At 41.4% G+C, this 23023-nt stretch overlaps 1 protein-coding gene across 1 annotated transcript in view; it reads left to right on the forward strand.

Annotated features, from left to right (window-relative positions):
- Positions 1 to 23023, forward strand: part of LOC132133312 (mucin-2-like) — a 36360-nt gene that overhangs the window by 9255 nt on the left and 4082 nt on the right. The window contains exons 20-35 of the mRNA XM_059546111.1: positions 982 to 1120; positions 1214 to 1318; positions 1650 to 1829; positions 1957 to 2202; positions 2309 to 2465; positions 2690 to 2821; positions 16428 to 16887; positions 17037 to 17355; positions 17413 to 17790; positions 17909 to 18021; positions 18210 to 19080; positions 19270 to 19611; positions 19669 to 20046; positions 20165 to 20277; positions 20466 to 21431; positions 21565 to 22151. Coding sequence (XP_059402094.1) covers positions 982 to 1120; positions 1214 to 1318; positions 1650 to 1829; positions 1957 to 2202; positions 2309 to 2465; positions 2690 to 2821; positions 16428 to 16887; positions 17037 to 17355; positions 17413 to 17790; positions 17909 to 18021; positions 18210 to 19080; positions 19270 to 19611; positions 19669 to 20046; positions 20165 to 20277; positions 20466 to 21431; positions 21565 to 22151 — 5486 coding nt within the window. The remainder of the gene's footprint in view (positions 1 to 981; positions 1121 to 1213; positions 1319 to 1649; positions 1830 to 1956; positions 2203 to 2308; positions 2466 to 2689; positions 2822 to 16427; positions 16888 to 17036; positions 17356 to 17412; positions 17791 to 17908; positions 18022 to 18209; positions 19081 to 19269; positions 19612 to 19668; positions 20047 to 20164; positions 20278 to 20465; positions 21432 to 21564; positions 22152 to 23023) is intronic.

The following is a 23023-nucleotide window of genomic DNA, read 5'->3' on the forward strand; positions in this document are numbered from 1 at the left end:
CTGGACACATACTGTACAATTAAGCTTCTGCTGATGGGCTCCCGAAAGGAAGGAGAAGGACTGGAATAGGACAGGCCTCGGTGTAGAGGAGGGGACCTTAGGGACATACCATGCACCAGGGTAGAGGAAAGCTTTGGCCAGACCAGGAGCAAAGTCTAGGTAGGAAGGGGCCACGGAGAGAGCCTGCAGATCCCCAACGCTCCTGAGAGAACATATAGTCAGAAGAAAGATAGTCTTTAAAGTGAGATGGCGATCAGAAATCTCCTCAATTGGCTCGAAGGGAGGCCTACAGAGAGCTTCTAGCACCACAGCAAGGTCTCATGAGATCATACTGTGGGCCTCTGCCTCAGCGCACCTTGGAGGAAACGTATAACCAAGGGGTGTTTACCCACTGACTGGCCACCGAGAGGGGTGTGGTAAGACCTCGTCGCCCTAATCCAGCTCCTTCAGCAGGTCGGCCTTAGTATGCCTGAAACACAGCCATTGTGTGCAGACAGTACCACAAGAGATGCAGGCGAAGGCTCCCTTCTTGAAGAGAACCTTCCGGGAGTGAAGCATATGCAACGAAAACCCTTTGCTCATGAGCCAACTCTGTATGCTTCGCTCCCAGGCAGACCACGCACAGACTGTGTGTATCCCCATCCATAATATAACGCGGACGGGGAGGAACACACAGCTTAAAACAAGGTCTGCCCTCACTCTTCCAATGATTAGTCTTAGCCTCGGCTTTAGACATTGCACACTGATTACACACATGATTCCGAGCGTGGTCATATAGTATTTTGACGCAGCTCGAGTTCCTGAAGGGGAACTTTATTTCAAGTAATGTAAAAGTAATAAAAAAAGCCATTGCCATTGCTACTTGAAAGTTTCATTACCATAAAACCCATAAATAATGAGAAAATACAACCTGGCCTTTAATTATCTATAGCATAATAGTGTAGAACCTCACAAGATTTGAGTCTATCTCTATATTTACAGCACTTGCCAAGGGGGGAAATGGAAATGTACACATTATAAGTGTCCAGGAATATGCACCATATATGGCAGCGGACATTATAGAACCTTTGATCAGCAAAGATTTGGTTTCAGTGGAGGCTGCAGTTATATTGCTGCTCAGGTATGTGCATTTGGTCAGAATCTTTATTTAAATAAAATTACAAATAAGCCCCTTCCTTCTAGAGGCAACAAGTCACATTCTCTTGTTTTGCAGAACAATTGTGGAAATAAAACTGGCAATTTTTATGTGATCACTGAGAATATGCCTTGTGGAACAACAGGAACCACATGTTCAAAGGCTGTTAAAATACTTTTGGGGGTAAGAACACTGTTATATTTAGCAAAACATTCAATATTATGCTACAATTAGTTTTTTTTTTTTAATGAAATACTAAAGCAAGTTGTTCAGCATGTTAAGTTTATTTTATTTTATTGTTATTGTTGTTATGTTAACATTATTGTTATGTGTGGTATAAGACAATAATAGCGCATGCAATTTTACATTTGAAAGGGCAATGATGGATCTTCTCCCCATCTTCGTTAACATTTCAAAGCAATATAGACTCAATGTCAGTGACTGTCTGGTTTATCATGTTTGTGAATTTTGTGCTTGTTTTGTTTTTTTATTTTTTTACTCCTCTCTTATACAGAGGACAATGCTGCTGCTTTCTGGTGGGACTGTGACAGCCGCTGATACTGGAAGTGGTCCAGAGATCAGGTACACTGAGAGAAACTTTGGGATGTACCTTGTCATTGATGCTAACATCGGATTGACAGTTTTGTGGGACCGCAAAACCACCGTCCGCATTATTCTGCAACCTCAGCACATGGTGAGTTGAAGTCATGAATGATGATCAGAATTTTTTACATGTTTTGAACTTGTACTTCCAGATTATGTACAATAGTCCCTGAATTTGATCAATTTTACAACATCTGTGATTTGTTGCTTTTTCACAGGAAGATGTATGTGGCCTGTGTGGAAATTTCAATGGAGATGCAAAAGACGACTTTACCACTCAGGGAAATTTGCCAACTACAAATATAATGGAGTTTGTGGACAGCTGGAAAGTGTTAAGTAATTGCCCAGATGCAAAACCAGACTTTAACCCATGTGTTGAGACCCCAAATCGAGAGACATGGGCAAAAATACAATGTAGCATCATCAAAGATATCAAGGGACCATTCAAAGTCTGTCATAACAAGGTACAGTTGCAAAGACGTTTGTGTCAATAAATGTAGTTCCCTATAGTGATAAAAGAATAAAAGAATCCTACATATTTGTTAAGGATGGAAATGCTTGTTCCCACAGGTGGATCAAAACCCATATTATGATAACTGTGTGAAGGACTCATGTGCATGTGACACAGGTGGAGACTGTGAGTGTTTCTGTACAGCTGTGGCAGCTTATGCTCAAGCCTGCAATGAGGCAGACGTTTGTATTAACTGGAGAACACCTGAGATCTGCCGTAAGCATATTCATTTCTCTATAATCTTTAAATGTGAATTTCGTGCAGATTCTGAATCTTCAGGTACTGTTTTCACGAAAGAAAAAAAAAGATAATGTGAATGAATTAATTGTCTGATCATTGCTTGAAGTGATTTCTATCTTTCAACAATGTACTGCAGTTTTATTGTATTACATTTAGCTCAACTGTACATGTTCATACTCATATCAATGATTCCCTGTCAGCTGTGTACTGTGACTACTACAATACTGGAAAAGATGACTGCACATGGCATTACAGTCCTTGTCATACATCTTGCTACAAAACCTGTCTCAACCCTAATGCTACCTGCGACAACAATTTACCCAACCTTGAAGGTGAGTTGTCAACTTGAGCACCTGCCCCTTTTCCCCTTGATGCCCAAAGTGTCTAGGTTTGTCAAGGTACTTTTTTTTATTTTTATTAAACACCCTTTTGTGAAGGCCTGCCCAATCTAACTATTAGTAAAATCAATGAATAATAATTTATTCATAAATTGAATGATCCATATGATGACCTTTCACCTGATGATCTCATCTGGATGATCAATCACGCTCAGACACCTTTAGTAAATTAGCCTGCTACCAGACACCTTCAATAACATCCGCGGCTGCCGTTAAGTGGGGTTCCCAGTGGAGCGGTCTGTGTGTATATTTTTATTATTAAATTATTATTATATCACAAGAACGACGTGAAGAGGGCATGCACATCTGTTGTTTATATTGCTGTGTGTAGCCTGTGGAAGTAACGTTAGCTGTTGCAAGGAGCTATCATATTATGTTAAATATTTTTCTAATGAAAAATTAAAGATTGATTTGTAAAGGCTACTAAGAACACCTTTTTTCCCATTTTTATCACAGAAGAAGGCAGAAAGTACCCTACCGTTCTAAAGTTGGGGATTAGATCAATTTTTTATGTTTTTAAAAAGTTTCTTATGCTCATCAAGGCTGAATTTATTTGATCAAAAATACAGGGGAAAAATTATATTGTGAAATATTATTTTGATTTACATTAAAATCTAATTTATTCCTGTGATGCAAAGCTGATTTTCAGCATCATTACTCCAGTCTTCAGTGTCACATGATCCTTCAGAAATCAGTCTAATATGCTGATTTTTCATCAGTGCTGGAAACTTTTGTGCTGCTTAATATTTTTTGGAACCTGTTATTCTTTTTTTTCCCAGAATTCTTTGATGAATAAAAAGTGCATTTACAACATATCTAACAATATACACTACTGTTCAAAAGTTTGGGGTAGTTCAAAAGAAACTAAAGCTCTTATTTAGCAAAGATGCGTTACATTTTTAAGAAGTGATAGCAAATATTTAAATTGATAGAACATTTATATTCTGAACAAATGCTGTTGTTTTTATTCATCAAAGAATCCTGAAAAAGTGTGTTTGAAAATTGAAAGTTGAAAATTTGGCAGCACAACTGTTGCCAACAGTCATGGTGGGATGCAGGAGAGAAGCACATAACGAGGAAGATGATACAAAGTCTTTAATAATCCAAGTGGGGTAAACCATAGGGAGAAGACACAAACACACGTACACATCGACGAGACACTGAACAGAATGCAACTTATAAGGGGACCGTCAATGAGGGTAATTGACACAAAACCCCTGAACATGATGACTCAATCAAGGGGAGACAGAAACTAGTTCAAAGAATTTGAGGGATGGAAATTAAATGACAGACCAAGGTGCAGCCGGAGGGGCTATCTTCCAGCCACGACGCCGCTGAAGAGTGGCAGACCTGTGACGAATCCAGTGCACAGACAGTGGACTGAGGGCGAGCAGAAGGGCTGCCAGACGACAGCGGTGGAGGAGGTTGGAACGGCATGCGCTCCATGCAGTGTTGAGTACTCGAGACTCGGACTCGGTCTTGGACTCGGTCTCGAGACCGTATTTTAATGGTCTCGGTCTTGTCATGGACTCGTGTGCATTTTGACTCGGTATTGACTCGGACTCGAACATATTAGGAATCGGACTTATGCCCGAGTCCACTCGAGTCCCAATCAAAATATTTCATGATTATTACTATATGTTAATGTTTCTTTAAATTGATGTATGATTGACACATTCAATGACTGGTGATTTTCTTGTGACGTGAGACCATAGACTGTATAAAAACAGCGTGAGACGTTAGCGTAATGTTAGTGCAGAGGCAGCTGGATTTTTAAAAAAAATGTCTGTTACATCAAGCATTATTCAGTTTGCATATAAGAACCACAAAGAGTTGGTATGCATTAAGACTTTAAAAAACAAACATTCTGGGATATGTAAACTCTGTGGTACATCAATCACCGAAGCAAAGGGAACAACTTCCAATTTTCATCGACATGTGGAGCGAAAGATTAAGATTAAGAACTCATAATTTCTTGTATATGCATACATTTTACGCATCAGCTAATGCTTAGTTCGGCCGCAGCGCAGAAGTCTACTTTTTAGTCCAGCTCCCGCCAGTTTCTCTCCCACACCTTGACCCGCCCGCTCGCTTCTATTTTACGCTAAGTTACCCTCCTGCCATCCGCCTGTAGTGATCCCGCTTTCCAGAAAGCCACATTGCTACATTATTTCTCTCAACTGTGTTATTTTTACAAAGTAGGACAAAATGGTCACAAAACGAGCACTTAATACTGACAAGTAACAATTCATAATTCTAATAAAATTACCTTTACACCACATACTATGTGGCCATTTTACCCTTATTTCCACCAAACATTTTACATACTCTTGAAGATTTCTTTAGGTCTTGTCTCAGACCCAATCTCTCTGGTCTCTGTCTTGACTCGGGCTCGACCCTTTCTGAACTCGATCTTGACTCGGACTCGACCCTTTCTGAACTCGGACTTGACTCGGACTCAACCCTCTCTGGACTCGATCTGGACTCGGACTCGAATGAGCTGGTCTCGACTACAACACTACGCATCGTGGAGATGGTGGGCTGGGCTCTGGGTCTGGAGTGGGCCTGGTGTAGTCTGCAATGTCCACAGTCAGAGGCAATGGACATTACCCACTCCAAAAAAGCAGCAAAATTGCCCCAAGGACCATCTCCGGACAACTGCGCTTTACACTCGTCGTTCAGGCTGGTCTTATAGAAAGTGCATAGGCAGTAGTTCGGGTGGTGGCTATGGTTGGCGATTTCCACAAATTGTCTTGAATGATCCTTGAGGGAAAGGCTCCTCTGCTCCAGCAGGAGGAGGAAAATGGCAGGATCATCATTTTAAAGGATATTAAAATAGAAACCATTATTTTATATTGTAATAACATTTAGCAAGATTACATTTTATCTGTATTTTTGATCAAATAAATGCAGCCTTGATGAACATTAGAGACTTCTTTAAAACATTACAATTCTTACTGATCCCAGACTTTTTAACGGTAGTGTATATTTTATAGTTTCTATACTAAATTATATGTTAACCAGTACTGCATTAATCATATAGTTTTTTATAATAGAAAAACACACATAAACCATATATTTTTCGAATTTGTGTGTTTATTGTCTTCGTATTTTATCAGTCAGACTGTTTGTGCTTTTTATTCAGCTCAGCTACAGCAGATATTGGTTTGCCTAAAGCAAAAGCTGGATGCTTTTGTCTATATTAGTGTCAGGATTCTGGACTGTCTATGTTATGTTTTGCCCACGTTTCTGTTGTGTTCTGTTTTTTTTTTTTTTTTTTTTATGTTCTTGTCCTTGTTCAGTCTGATTAGTTTGATTATGAACCCATGCACCTGTGTTTCCCCAGTCATCCCCTGTATTTAAGTCTATGCCTGTTTTTGTCGGGTCTATTTGTTATATTTGTGTGTTTCCTGCCACACCCAGTGTTGGATGTACCCTGTGTTTAGATTTTATTGAAGATTGTTTCGTTTATTCCATCGTTCCTCTCCGACACAGACCGTGATAGAAGACCCGACCTAGAAACAGTAACCTCTGAGTGTTACCTCCGTTTTTGTTTCTGGTTTTTTTTTGTGTGTTTTTTGCTCCGTTGTGCCCATTAATCCCCTCATTCATCCCAAATTCCTCCTCCTCCTGCTGGAGTAGGGGGACAGATCTCTCAAGGACCATACGAGACTGTTCCTGCTGCTAGCTAACATCACCAGCTACTGAGACATGCTCTGTGCATTCTACAATGCAAGTTTAAACATAGAGTGCAGAACACTGTTGTCCGAGGATGATCCTCGAGAGGACTTTGCTGCCTTCGTGGAGTGGAAACTGGCTCCCAACTCCTAACCCAGAGCCTGCCCCACCATCTCCCTATGGTGCGGAGCATCAACCCAAGCCCACCGAAGACAGAGAGCCAATTCCCACCTCGATCGACAAGCCAGCGCAAAGCCGAGCAACTTAGCATAGGATCGCCCTGGACTTTGAGCCAAACCTGTCAAACCAGGTGCGAGAGCTGGCGACAGTACCCAGAGGGTACTAGCTGTGGACAGTGAGAAATGAGCGGCTGAGGGTGAGTTGATTATACATCTTTGACTGCTGAACTTGAAGGGGGACCTTATAGACTGGGATATGAACCCTTTATCACCCCTATTTCCCCGTCTAGCTTAGAGAGGGCTCCTGTTTCCATGACCAGCCCAGAGAGGCCTTCTGTCCCTGGGTGAACCCCCGAGAGGGCTCCCATTCCTGAGTTCAGCCTGTAGACCCAGTCACTCCACCTAGGCTCCTAGCTCCCTCACCTCCACTGTCACCCGTCAATCCCACAGCTCTTACTGGCTCCCTCGTCCCTCTGGCTCCACCTTGGTCAGGCGTCTACCCGCAATCTCCTCAGGACAGCACTCCTGGTTACACCTCTTCGCTCCCTCCCCCCAGCTCTACCTTGTTTCTCAGTCGCTCAGGCTCTGCCATGGATCTACGGATCTCTGCCTCCATTATGGTCGCCAGAGCTCTCAGCTCCATCCTGGTCCCCAATCTTTGGCATCCCTCTGGCTCGTTGGTTCCTCCGCTAACTGCTCTACAGCCATCGGCTCCCTGGAGTAGGCGGTCATCCCTCCAGTAACTGCATTTAGTGTTGAAGCAGCCATGTAAGGGAGATGCTGTGTGTTTTTAGGTGAAAGCAAAAGCACTTTATTTGGCCTTCCAGAAGAAGATGCATTTAGGAATCTGTAATATTAATTACAGCAGAATGCCAATTTTTATAGACGACCGTTTCATGAACCTAAGAGAAGAGTTAATTCTGACATTGCTACGACAATCTGTTCCCCTTTCGGGCTTGAGCTGATTGTAAAACTAAGGACATTAAATGACATTACCTTTATTTTGAAAGATGAAGCTCTCGATTATGCAAAGTGTCGTTACATTTCTGAACCACTAAATACACTAAAAAATGATCCTTAAAAAAGCATCATATGACCCCTTTAAAATCAGTATCCATTTAGATAGGGGTTTAAAACTATTTCCCTGAAGTTATTTTGTATTTTTGTAACCAAAAAACTGAATTAATTTATTTATTGTTATTTTTTGTTTGTGGTGTACCATTCATCAGTGTTAATGCAAATATACACGATCACTATAAACTGACGTGACAGACAGTGATTAACCTCATGCTTTTGTCTCTATACATAAAGATACATTTGCATAGATGGATTAATATAATTGCCTAATTTTTTAAATGTGACCATTTGCATTAAGCACCCAGATTGTGATTGTCAAATTTTTTATTACATTTACAAAATGAGCGAACATGTAGGCCTGTCATTAACGAATATTTTGGTATTTGATTAATCGAATAATCACATTTTTCTTTATTTTTTTTCAGTAGTAAAAATATACCTAAGTGAAAAAATAAACTTTAAAATGACTTAAAACACATATATAATTATATAATAGCATTAAACTTTGTTTAAGTATGGGAGTAGTAATTGGCCAGATTTTCATAATAATATCTAATATTTCATAAGAATATTGACATAGAATTAGTTTTCCTACACTGAAAAAAACAATAAGTATATTTACTTAATTTTTATTTTGCATGATTTTAAGTAAAATGTAAGTATTGAATTAAGTAAAGTCTACTTAACTAAGATATTAAGAACTGAGTAAATTTAACATGACCAGTCAGAGTTTGATGAGTAATATTTATCTACAGTAGTTATTCTGTTAAATATGCAATCTTCAAGATCATTACCCTCAGTTACAGTTTATATAATTTACTCAAACAAGGTAGCACTGGAAAACAACAATGCTATTTAAGCAAGTAGACATTTTGTTTATCCTTCAAAAATAATATGTCCACTTTATATAATTATTACCCAAAAGAACCCAGAGACCTCAATACTTGGTACACCATACACAATGATGCTGGCCCCTCAGAGGACCCCAGATGATGCTAGCCCTGAATCAACAAGAACTAACAGAACTAACAAATGTTGCTACAAGTGTGACTGCATCATGTAATAATTGCTGTTAATAATGTTCATCGTCTGGCTGACTATGTCTTGTATTAATTTTTTTTGAAAAATCCTGTCATATGCACATAAACTGATCACCACTTATAAGCTAAGACTAAATATTGTAGAAACTTAACGCCTGCTCTGCCCCGACCACTGCACTTCCTCATGGACCTGGCCGCTCCTTTCGGGGGGGGGGGGGGTGGGGGGGGCTGTTGGGGGCTATGTCACGATCATTAGATGGAGTGCCCATGAACTTCTGTAGAGGGCACTCCACTCTGGACTATTCCACCCATCAACCACCAGATGTCACTTGGACACTAGCACCTCTCATACTGTTGCACCACACCCGAGCTACATTCCCCATGTGTCACTGCATCACAATCACCATGCACCTGCCACACCTGCACCTCATTCATCAGCCAATTTCCTTGCCACACCTGGACCTCATTTACACACACATAAAAGCAGCACACTCACTCTCACTCACTGTGAAGTCTTGTATAGCCTGTCTAGCATTTCCGAGGGTTTTCCCTTGTGTTTGTTTTCCCGTGTTTGATCTTGGATTGTGTAACCGACTCTGATTCTCTGCTGCCTGCCCCGATCTCTGCTTGTTACCGTTAATGATTCTGGATATCCCTAACACACCTGACGCCGTTCCTGATTTCTGCCTGTATGACCATTCTCTTAATAAAATTATGCACATGGATCCGAACGCCTCTGACTCCTCGTTACAGAAGACTTCGCCATACCAGGATCCAGCAGCCCGGTATACTCTCGTTACTGAGATGTCTGTTCCCACTTCAAGGTCAGCATATCAACTCTCCCACTCTATCGTTGACCCAGTAGATGAGCTATTGCACCTTCATCAAGGAGCCCTATCTACTGAAGAGTATGTTCAACAGTTCTGTGAGCTATCATATCAAGTACAGTACTATGATGAAGTTTTGTTTAAGGACTTGTTCCGTTTTGGACTCAGTGAACCAACTAAATCATTGTTACCTGGAGGGGATTTTAAGGGCAGTTTAAGGGACATCATGGACTATACACTGATATTATGTGACTCTCCGTTCACTGTGGCAGAGGCGGAGGACAGCATTGAAGCCCCAAAGTCTCTACACAAGATGGCCGCCAGCCCAGCGCCGCTGCACAAGATGGCTGCCAGTCCGGCGCTGCTGCGCAAGATGACAGCCGCAGTTGATCTTCCAGAGTCAAGTCAGGTCCCCGTCGACTTTCCAGAGTCCAGGTCAGGTCAGGTCCCCGTCAACTTTCCAGAGTCCAGGTCAGGTCCCCGTCGACTTTCCAGAGTCAGGTCAGGTCCCCGTCGACTTTCCAGAGTCAGGTCAGGCCCCCGTCGACTTTCCAGAGTCAAGTGAAACAACAGTTAAACTTCATGAGTCTAGTCAGGTCACCGTTGATCAGGTCCCTGTTGATTTCCTGGAGTCTAGTCAGATCACCGTTGACCATCCAGAGTCAGGTCAAGTCTCCGCTGACCATCCAGAGTCAGGTCAAGTCACCATTAACACCCATGAGTCAAGTAAAACCACAGTTAAACTTCATGAGTCAAAGCAAGTCACCGATGATCTTCATGAGCAAAGTCAAGTCACCATTAACCTCCGTGAACCAAGTCAAGTCACAGTTGATCTTCAGGAACCAAGTCAAGTCAAAGTTGATCCTCAGGAACCAAGTCAAGTCCCAGTTGATCTTCATGAGCACAGTCAAGTCACCAACGATCTTCCTGAGCACAGTCAAGTCACCACCACTGTTGGGAACGTTACTTAAAAAAAGTAATTAGTTATAGTTACTCACTACTTGTTCCAAAAAGTAACTGAGTTAGTAACTGAATTACTCTATAATAAAAGTAACTCGTTACCAGGGAAAGTAACTATTTGCGTTACTGTAAAAAAAAAAAAAAAGTTGCTATACGTAAAAGAATTTGTTTTGTTTTTTTTAGCAGTTTTCATAAGTCAGTTGAAATAAGTAGAACAAACAGGTGTTCATACATAACTTTCGAGATTTATTGCATGTCAACAGACAGCAAGAGTTTTATCCTGCACTCTTTGTAAGAAAAGTGTTTTTGGCTTTTTGGCCTTTGTAGATGCGTGTGTCACACATTACATGTACACATTACATGCACGTTCTTGCATTTGACTACAATGAATTTGAAGTAGTGCTTATATCTCCACCTTGAAAATGCCAACTTTTCATCGGATTGCTCCTGACTCGCCATTTCTGTTGCTGCGAATCTCTGTGTAGTAGTGATGTCCGATTTGTGAACGAATCGTTCAATTTAACCGGCTCTTCTTAGTGAACCGGTTGAACCAGTTCACCAAATCGAACTGAATCGTTTGAAACGGTTCACGTCTCCAATAAGCATTAATCCACAAATTACTTAAGATGTTAACTTTTTTAACGCGACTGACACTCACTCTGAGTCAGAATAAACCAATATCCCGGAGTAATTAATTTATTCAAACAGTACACTGACTGAACTGCTGTGTAGACCGAACTGAAGATGAACACCGAGCCGAACCAGATGACGAACGAACATGCCCACTGCTGGAGCAGTTCTCGTTCTTGAGTCAAAAGCCGGTTGCATCGGTTTTCGGATCACCAGTACACTGAACTGAGAATCGTTTCTGTCGGACGCGTCCGATTTGAGAACCGATGAGCTGATTCTCGTTCTCGAGTCAAGAACCGGTTGCATCGGTCTTCGGATCACCAGTACACTGAACCAAAAACCGTTTCTTTCGGATGCGTCCGACTTGAGAACCGATGAGCTGATGCTACTGCGCATGTGTGTAAAGTATTTCGGAATGTGTGATAAAAGATCTATATACATTTTTATTATTATTATTATTTTTTTTTTTAAGATGAATGTTTCTAATCTGTATATTGTAGATTATGTATAGGCCAGAGGGGGTTTCAGGGAAGTTGGACAATAATTAAGAACTCTAAAGACTCTATGTTTAATAGGAATAAGGGATGATTTATAAAATATGTGTACTGTATTTATAGTTAATGATGACACATTCACAAATTGAGTTTGTAGTAAACAGAACATGAACACGAGTAGAGCAGCTGATTAGACTGAACTGCAGCACGTGCCGGTTAGAGTGATTCTCGTTCTCGAGTCAAGAACCGGTTGCATTGGTTTTCGGATCATCAGTACACTGAACCAAAACCGTTTCTTTCGGACGTGTCCGTTTTGAGAACAGAGGAGCTGATGATACTGCGCATGCGTGATTCAGCGTGAAGCCGACTGACTCACAGCGCTTCTGAACCGAACTGATTCTTTTGGTATTTGATTCTGAACTGATTCTGTGCTAATGTTATGAGCGCGGGTAAACCGAAGGCTTGAATGAAGGGGCAATCTGGCGAAACATAAGTTCATTTAATAACAAATACATCGCAATGGTTTATGTATAGTGGTTTCTGCGCTGATGACACCTAATTTATTTACTTTATATCTTCAAGATTTAAATCCTCATATGCACATTATTGCTGTTACTGTATTTGGGTGCATTGTTGCAAAACTTAATTGTAAACTTTTCATGATTATGAGGTTTTTAACTGACTGAAGTTATGATTACTGTCTATATATTTTGAAATGTTTGATAGACGTGACGCCATTACGTCATCGCCAATGACGTCATTACGTCGAGCGTAAAAGAACCGGTGAACCGGTTTTTTCAACCGGTTTATTGAATCGAACCGTCCGAAAAAAACGGTTCGTGGAAAAGAGTCGAACTTCCCATCACTACTGTGTAGCTGTTGCGTGTGTGTGACTGTGTGTGTTTGGCGCCGCTGGCGCGTGTGTGTAAAAACACTGGCTCTGATTGGCTACCATGAAACACATGACTCTGCCTTAGCCAATCATAATCGCTTATCTCGTTATTAACCCACCTGCTCACTCGCTGTGTGAGCCAGGGGTGCGTTCGGATTGCATGTCCACTTAATCTTTAATATTTGACCACTTCTTTAAGAAATGCTATAGTCACAGTCATTTGTTGACATCAAAGCATGCAAACTAGTGTGAGGTTTCAAACTTTTCTTTTAAAGGGGTGGTTCATTGTATTACTGTATTGAAGCTTTAATTAGGATAAAACTGTATATTAAAAGCTAACATAAGCAGTAGATATTAACAACGCCATTGTTTACACTACAACCGGAGAACATGCCGCTGAGGTTAGGTATATTTAGGTTAGGCCCAATCCCAATTCTATTTTATACCCCTTCCCCTACCCCTCAGCCTACCCCTTCCCCTTGTCCCTTGAAACAGAGTGTCAAGGAGTAAGGGAGAAAATATTCCCCTAAGGATTGGGAGACCGCTACCATGATGTCACACGCCATCATACGTCATCTTTCTCTTTCAATACACACATATACTGGAGCCTTTAATTATCGTTCCGTATTAATGAGCTGCTTACTGACACACACACATATCAGAAATCGCACAGCTCACACATCCAGGAGAAAATAAACTTGTACACGCTGCCCCATGACTTTTATTCAATACAGTTTAAATACTGAATCGCTGCTTTATATTTTCCAATCGCTGTTTTTATGTAAACTCACTTTAAAAAGATAAACGCACAGACGCGAATACACGCAACTTCCATTTCTCTTTCTCTCTCTCTTTCTCTCTCGAATAGGCAATATTTGATAAAAGGGTTTAGCGAATTCTAATTATTGGGGGGATTAGCCCCCATCAGTGTCTACGGCAGTTATCACCCTGATCAGACATATGCTGTGGCACTATCATGCAGTCTAGCGATTTTTTGCTAACATGTCTTTGAGTAACATGGCCGTTAATATGAACTCACAATTGAATGTAGCATAAAACAAATGATTACTTTTCGTTAAAATCTTTATTTATGCCAAAAAGTTTACATTTATGTGTCTTTTTGTTCGCTGTAGCAGCCATGTTTCCGAGATAATTCATACCCCTTCGTCTGAAGTGTGGTCCCGAAAAATCTTAGTTTCAATGGCTATCTTCCCCTTACCCCTACCCCTCCAACCAAAAGAGAATCGAGACACCCCTACCCCTTCACATGAATGCGCGAAATGGAGGGGTAGGGGAAATGGGAAGGGCTAAGGGGTAGAATTGAGATTGGGCCTTAGTCATGCTAGAGGCAGTTTACAACACACTGGGCTAGCTAACCAATCAGAGCCCATATAAAATAAGGAAATGATGAGCCAGTTTCTCAGAAAAGAGACAGAGAAGTGTGGAATAAAGGTAAATATGTGAAAAATAATCCATTAACGTTAGACTGCACCCCATAAACACAATCAAGCCTAGATAAAAAAAACACTGAACCACCCCTTTAAATCGTGATGAACATTTAAAATATTTAAAAAGATAATTATGTAATTCTTAATATATAATTCTTAATCATAATATTTCTATGTCCACCATAAGTGTCAGCCATTAAGTGACTGAACGCCAGTGGTTGTGATCTATGGTCCGTTGAAGTATAACTATTTGTTGAGGTCATGAAATATCACCCAATATTCAAACAAACTATTTTTGGACCTTTATTTGAATGCTTTGTTTATAATGAGGAGGATGTTTTATAGGGGTCATATGATGCGATTTCAAATTTTCCTTTCTCTTTGGAGTGTTACAATCTTTGGTGAATAAAGAAGATCTGTGAAGTTGCAAAGACTAAAGTCTCAAATCCAAAGAGATATTCTTTATAAAATGTAACACTCGTCCACGCTCCCTGAAACGGCACGTTCTAACACGCCCCCATATATCTACGTCAGTATGTGGGAAGATTTGCATAATGCCACCCAGATGTTTATGCAAAGAAAGAAGGCGCACCTTTTTTTCTCATTGTAGTGTTGTTGTTGCTACCGCCATGTCGTGTAGATTAGATTAGATTCAACTGTATTGTCATTATGCAGAGTACAAGTACAGAGCTAATGAAATACAGTTGGCATCTAACCAGAAGTGCTAGAATTTAGTGTTTTATATACATAAAAGTGCAAAGTAAGTGAAGCTATGATTTACAGAATGTACAGTACAGTGGAGTTGCTACAGTATATACAGTATTGAGCAGAGTATATACAGAATATAAATAGGAATTCAATGGAGGGATTGTATGTACATTATGAACAGAGCAATGTAGGATTATATATACACATTATGAACAGCAGCTACATGAGAACAGTGGTAATAAATACAGTTGGATGAGTGTGCAAAAGTATTGTTAAACAATGTATTCTATGCAAAATAACAGCAGTGCAATTATATTTTTATAGGAATAGTTTACTGTGCTTTGCACAGTAACAACTTAACAGTCACAACTCAACAGTAACAGTGTGCAGTCTGTGCAAAATATGAGTAGTGCAAATACATGTATGTAAAGTACTGTGACCAGTGCAATAAAAGACCAGGTGCAGGTTAGATTGGTGGTGTGGAGTTCAGAAGTGTCACAGCCTCGGGGAAGAAGCTCTTCCTGAGCCTACTAGTGCGAGAGCGTAGGCTCCTGTAACGCCTGCCGAATAAAAATAGGGTGAAAAGTCCATGGTTAGGGTGAGAGGCATCCTTGATGATGTTTCTTCAAGCCCTGCCCAGACAGCGCTTGTGATAAATGTTCTTAATGGAAGTTAACTGGGTGCCGGTGATCCGTTGAGCAGTTTTCATTAACCGTTGGAGTGCTTTGCGGTCAGATGCGGAGCAATTGCTGTACCATACTGAGATGCAGTTTGTGAGTATGCTCTCAATGGTACAGCGGTAGAATTCCAAAAGGATCCTGGGATTCAGATAAACTTTCTTAAGGCTCCGTAAGAAGTAAAGGCGTTGCTGTGCCTTTTTGACCAGGGTGGAGGTGTTATGAGCAGTTGGCAATATTTATAGTGAGCTGAGCTTGGGAGGAAGTTAAGTTCTCCTTTGACATATTTTTAGTACAGTAAGCCAAATACAATGTGCATTCCTGTCTGCTCTTATAAGAGAGTGAGTGCAACTCTTTGGTCGAATTAGATGGATTAAGATATTAAGGGTAAAAGGCAATTAAATGATTAGTTTCTAATCTTTGGGAATAGACATTTATTCAGGATTGTCGAGTTTAGGGTCATAGAAATATTCATAAACCTTTAAATTTCCAATAAAATGTCATTGTAACACAGTTTGTAGTCATGGGAAGAAGGAGGTGGGAACCGGCGAACATTTGAACAAAACTTTTAATAATAAAATAAGCACAAACTTTAAAATAAACAGAACCAAAACAAGGTCCTCTCTGGTCCTTCACTGTCATCAATCCTCCTTTTATTCTTCTGGAACTCCTCCGTGGGACTCGAGACCAGTGAGTGGCGCAGGTGTCATGCATTATCATTAACTCCACCAGCTTCGCTCCATTCCCATGGCTTTCTGCCCTACACCAGTCATCACAGTCATTTTTATTGTTAATAAGAAAATACATCAAAATAATAGTAATCTATCTTGCCAGTAATTCACAAAACTTTTTTGTGATCATGATCCACCAGTTTAGAACTGATGATCTATGTGCAACTTTATTAATTTATTTGTTTACTCATTTTTGCAGGATGTTATCCAAAATGTCCAAAGGATAAGCCTATTTTTGATGAGAAAAGTCAGATCTGTGTGGAGGAATGTATACTAACAACAACAACAAAACCTAGCACATCATCTTTCCCTACACCAACAACTACAACAAAGCCTCCTACAACAACACCAAAACCTAGCACATCATCTTTCCCTACACCAACAACTACAACAAAGCCTACTACAACAACACCGAAACCCACCACACCATCATCCCCGACAACAACACCAAAACCTACCACAGCAACTTCTCCTACACCGACAACAACACCAAAACCTACCACACCATCTTCTACACCGACAACTACTACAAAGTCTACTACATCAACACCAAAACATACTACACCATCTTCTCCTACACCGACAACTTCAACAAAGTCTACTACAACTACACCAAAACCTACCACACAATCTACCCCTACACCCACATCTAGCACAAAGTCTACTACAAAAACATTACAAACTACTACACCATCCTCTACTACATTTTCTCTTATAACTGGAACAACAACACATCATCCACAAGTTGTAAACACAACAATACCAAATCCCAACACACCATCTAGCCCTATACCGACAACTATCACAGAGTCTACTTCAACGACACCAAAACCTACCACGCCATCTTCCCCTACACCAACAGCTACCACAACATCACCCAAACCTACCACACCATCTACCCCCACACCAACAGCTTACACAAAATCTACTACAACAACTCCAAAACCTACTACACCATCTTCCCCTACACCAACAACTACTACAAAGTCTACTACAACAACACCGAAACCCACCACACCATCTACCCCGACAACAACACCAAAACCTACCACAGCATCTTCTCCTACACCGACAACAACACCAAAACCTACCACACCATCTTCTCCTACACCGACAACTACAACAAAGTCTACAACAACTACACCAAAACCTACCACACCATCTACCCCTACACCGACACCTAGCACAAAGTCTACTACAGGAACACCAAAACCTACTACACCATCTTCCCCTACGCCAACAACTACTACAAAGTCTACTACATCAACACCAAAACCTACTACACCCTCTTCTCCTACACCGACAGCTACAACAAAGTCTACTACAACAACACCAAAACCTACCACACCATCTTCCCCTATACCAACAACTACAACAAAGTCTACTACAACAATATCAGAACCTACCACACCATCTACCCCTACATCAACAGCTACCACGAAGTCTACTACAACACCAATTCCTACTACACCATCTACCCCTACACCGACAGCTACCACAAAGACTACTACAACACCAAAACATACCACATCATCTTCCCCTACACCAACAACTACAACAAAGCCTACTACAACAACACCAAAACCTACCACACCATCTTCCCCTATAACAACAACTATCACATTTACATCAACATCAACTAAGTCTACGACATCATGTATTATATGTGGGTGGTCTGAGTGGTTTAATGTATATAATCCTGAATTAGGAGGAGGGAATGACTTGGAGACTTATAAAAAAATTGCAGAAAGTGGAAAAGAAATCTGTAAAGAGCCCATAGGTGTCGAATGTAGGTCTGTAAAAAACTCTAATATGAGCTTTGAAGATTTTATTAATTATTCAAAACAAGTTGCCCAGTGCAATGTTTCATATGGATTGGAGTGTAAGAAAGATCAACAGAAAGACCGCCCTTTTAAATGCTTTGATTATAAAATACGTGTCTACTGCTGTATTCCTTGCTCACCTACCACTTCACCGGCAGCTACCACAATGTCTACTACAACAACACCAAAACCTACTACACCATCTTCCCCTACACCTACAGCTACCACAAAGTCTACTACAACAACACCAAAACATACCACACCATCTTCTCCTACACCGACAACTACAACAAAGTCTACTACAACAACACCAAAACCTACCACACCATCTTCCCCTACCCCAACAACTACAACAAAGTCTACTACAACAATATCAGAACCTACCACACCATCTACCCCTACATCAACAGCTACCACGAAGTCTACTACAACACCAATTCCTACCACACCATCTACCCCTACACTGACAGCTACCACAACATCACCCAAACCTACCACATCATCTACCCCCACACCAACAGCTTACACAAAGTCTACTACAACAACACCAAAACCTACTACACCATCTTCCCCTACACCAACAACTACTACAAAGTCTACTACAACAACACTGAAACCCACCACACCATCTATTACAGCACCGACAGCTACCACACCATCTACCCCTACATCAACAATTACAACGAAGTCTACTACAACAACAACAACATCAAAACCTACCACACCATCTACGCGTACATCAACAGCTACCACGAAGTCTACTGCAACAATGATTCCTACCATGCCGTCTTCCCCTACACCAACAGCTACCACAACATCACCCAAACCTTCCACACCATCTACCCCCACACCAACCGCTTCCACGAAGTCTACTACAACAACACCGAAACCCACCACACCATCATCCCCGACAACAACACCAAAACCTACCACACCATCTTCTCCTACACCGACAACTACTACAAAGTCTACTACATCAACACCAAAACATACTACACCATCTTCTCCTACACCGACAACTACAACAAAGTCTACTACAACTACACAAAAACCTACCACACAATCTACCCCTACACCCACATCTAGCACAAAGTCTACTACAAAAACATTACAAACTACTACACCATCCTCTACTACATTTTCTCTTATAACTGGAACAACAACACATCATCCACAAGTTGTAAACACAACAATACCAAATCCCAACACACCATCTAGCCCTATACCGACAACTATCACAGAGTCTACTTCAACGACACCAAAACCTACCACGCCATCTTCCCCTACACCAACAGCTACCACAACATCACCCAAACCTACCACACCATCTACCCCCACACCAACAGCTTACACAAAATCTACTACAACAACTCCAAAACCTACTACACCATCTTCCCCTACACCAACAACTACTACAAAGTCTACTACAACAACACCGAAACCCACCACACCATCTACCCCGACAACAACACCAAAACCTACCACAGCATCTTCTCCTACACCGACAACAACACCAAAACCTACCACACCATCTTCTCCTACACCGACAACTACAACAAAGTCTACAACAACTACACCAAAACCTACCACACCATCTACCCCTACACCGACACCTAGCACAAAGTCTACTACAGGAACACCAAAACCTACTACACCATCTTCCCCTACGCCAACAACTACTACAAAGTCTACTACATCAACACCAAAACCTACTACACCCTCTTCTCCTACACCGACAGCTACAACAAAGTCTACTACAACAACACCAAAACCTACCACACCATCTTCCCCTATACCAACAACTACAACAAAGTCTACTACAACAATATCAGAACCTACCACACCATCTACCCCTACATCAACAGCTACCACGAAGTCTACTACAACACCAATTCCTACTACACCATCTACCCCTACACCGACAGCTACCACAAAGACTACTACAACACCAAAACATACCACATCATCTTCCCCTACACCAACAACTACAACAAAGCCTACTACAACAACACCAAAACCTACCACACCATCTTCCCCTATAACAACAACTATCACATTTACATCAACATCAACTAAGTCTACGACATCATGTATTATATGTGGGTGGTCTGAGTGGTTTAATGTATATAATCCTGAATTAGGAGGAGGGAATGACTTGGAGACTTATAAAAAAATTGCAGAAAGTGGAAAAGAAATCTGTAAAGAGCCCATAGGTGTCGAATGTAGGTCTGTAAAAAACTCTAATATGAGCTTTGAAGATTTTATTAATTATTCAAAACAAGTTGCCCAGTGCAATGTTTCATATGGATTGGAGTGTAAGAAAGATCAACAGAAAGACCGCCCTTTTAAATGCTTTGATTATAAAATACGTGTCTACTGCTGTATTCCTTGCTCACCTACCACTTCACCGGCAGCTACCACAATGTCTACTACAACAACACCAAAACCTACTACACCATCTTCCCCTACACCTACAGCTACCACAAAGTCTACTACAACAACACCAAAACATACCACACCATCTTCTCCTACACCGACAACTACAACAAAGTCTACTACAACAACACCAAAACCTACCACACCATCTTCCCCTACCCCAACAACTACAACAAAGTCTACTACAACAATATCAGAACCTACCACACCATCTACCCCTACATCAACAGCTACCACGAAGTCTACTACAACACCAATTCCTACCACACCATCTACCCCTACACTGACAGCTACCACAACATCACCCAAACCTACCACATCATCTACCCCCACACCAACAGCTTACACAAAGTCTACTACAACAACACCAAAACCTACTACACCATCTTCCCCTACACCAACAACTACTACAAAGTCTACTACAACAACACTGAAACCCACCACACCATCTATTACAGCACCGACAGCTACCACACCATCTACCCCTACATCAACAATTACAACGAAGTCTACTACAACAACAACAACATCAAAACCTACCACACCATCTACGCGTACATCAACAGCTACCACGAAGTCTACTGCAACAATGATTCCTACCACGCCGTCTTCCCCTACACCAACAGCTACCACAACATCACCCAAACCTTCCACACCATCTACCCCCACACCAACCGCTTCCACGAAGTCTACTACAACAACACCGAAACCCACCACACCATCATCCCCGACAACAACACCAAAACCTACCACAGCATCTTCTCCTACACCGACAACAACACCAAAACCTACCACACCATCTTCTACACCGACAACTACTACAAAGTCTACTACATCAACACCAAAACATACTACACCATCTTCTCCTACACCGACAACTACAACAAAGTCTACTACAACTACACCAAAACCTACCACACAATCTACCCCTACACCCACATCTAGCACAAAGTCTACTACAAAAACATTACAAACTACTACACCATCCTCTACTACATTTTCTCTTATAACTGGAACAACAACACATCATCCACAAGTTGTAAACACAACAATACCAAATCCCAACACACCATCTAGCCCTATACCGACAACTATCACAGAGTCTACTTCAACGACACCAAAACCTACCACGCCATCTTCCCCTACACCAACAGCTACCACAACATCACCCAAACCTACCACACCATCTACCCCCACACCAACAGCTTACACAAAATCTACTACAACAACTCCAAAACCTACTACACCATCTTCCCCTACACCAACAACTACTACAAAGTCTACTACAACAACACCGAAACCCACCACACCATCTACCCCGACAACAACACCAAAACCTACCACAGCATCTTCTCCTACACCGACAACAACACCAAAACCTACCACACCATCTTCTCCTACACCGACAACTACAACAAAGTCTACAACAACTACACCAAAACCTACCACACCATCTACCCCTACACCGACACCTAGCACAAAGTCTACTACAGGAACACCAAAACCTACTACACCATCTTCCCCTACGCCAACAACTACTACAAAGTCTACTACATCAACACCAAAACCTACTACACCCTCTTCTCCTACACCGACAGCTACAACAAAGTCTACTACAACAACACTAAAACCTACCACACCATCTACCCCTACACCGACACCTAGCACAAAGTCTACTACAGGAACACCAAAACCTACTACACCATCTTCCCCTACACCGACACCTAGCACAAAGTCTACTACAGGAACACCAAAACCTACTACACCATCTTCCCCTACACCGACAACTACTACAAAGTCTACTACATCAACACCAAAACCTACTACACCCTCTTCTCCTACACCGACAACTACAACAAAATCTACTACAACAACACTAAAACCTACCACACCATCTACCCCTACACCGACACCTAGCACAAAGTCTACTACAGGAACACCAAAACCTACTACACCATCTTCCCCTACACCGACAACTACTACAAAGTCTACTACATCAACACCAAAACCTACTACTCCATCTTCTCCTACACCGACAACTACAACAAAGTCTACTACAACAACACCAAAACCTACCACACCATCTTCTCCTACAGCAACAACTCCAACAAAGTCTACAACTAAAACAACATCAAAGATTACGACACCATCTACCCCTACACCGACACCTACCACAAAGTCTACTACAGGAACAGCCAAACCTAATACACCATCTTCACCTACACCAACGGCTACCACAAAGTCTACTACAATAACACCAAATCCTACCACATCATCTAGTCCTACACCGACAGCTACCACAAAGTCTACTACAACACCAAAACATACGACACCAACTTCCCCTACACCGACAACTACAACAAAATCTACTTCAATGACACCAAAACCTACCACGCCATCTTCCCCTACACCAACAGCTACCACAACATCACCCAAACCTACCACACCATCTACCCCCACACCAACCGCTTCCACGAAGTCTACTACAACAACACCAAAACCTACTACACCATCTTCCCCTACACCGACACCTAGC

Source organism: Carassius carassius, chromosome 50, assembly GCF_963082965.1.
Source record: "Carassius carassius chromosome 50, fCarCar2.1, whole genome shotgun sequence".
Lineage (NCBI taxonomy): Eukaryota > Metazoa > Chordata > Actinopteri > Cypriniformes > Cyprinidae > Carassius > Carassius carassius.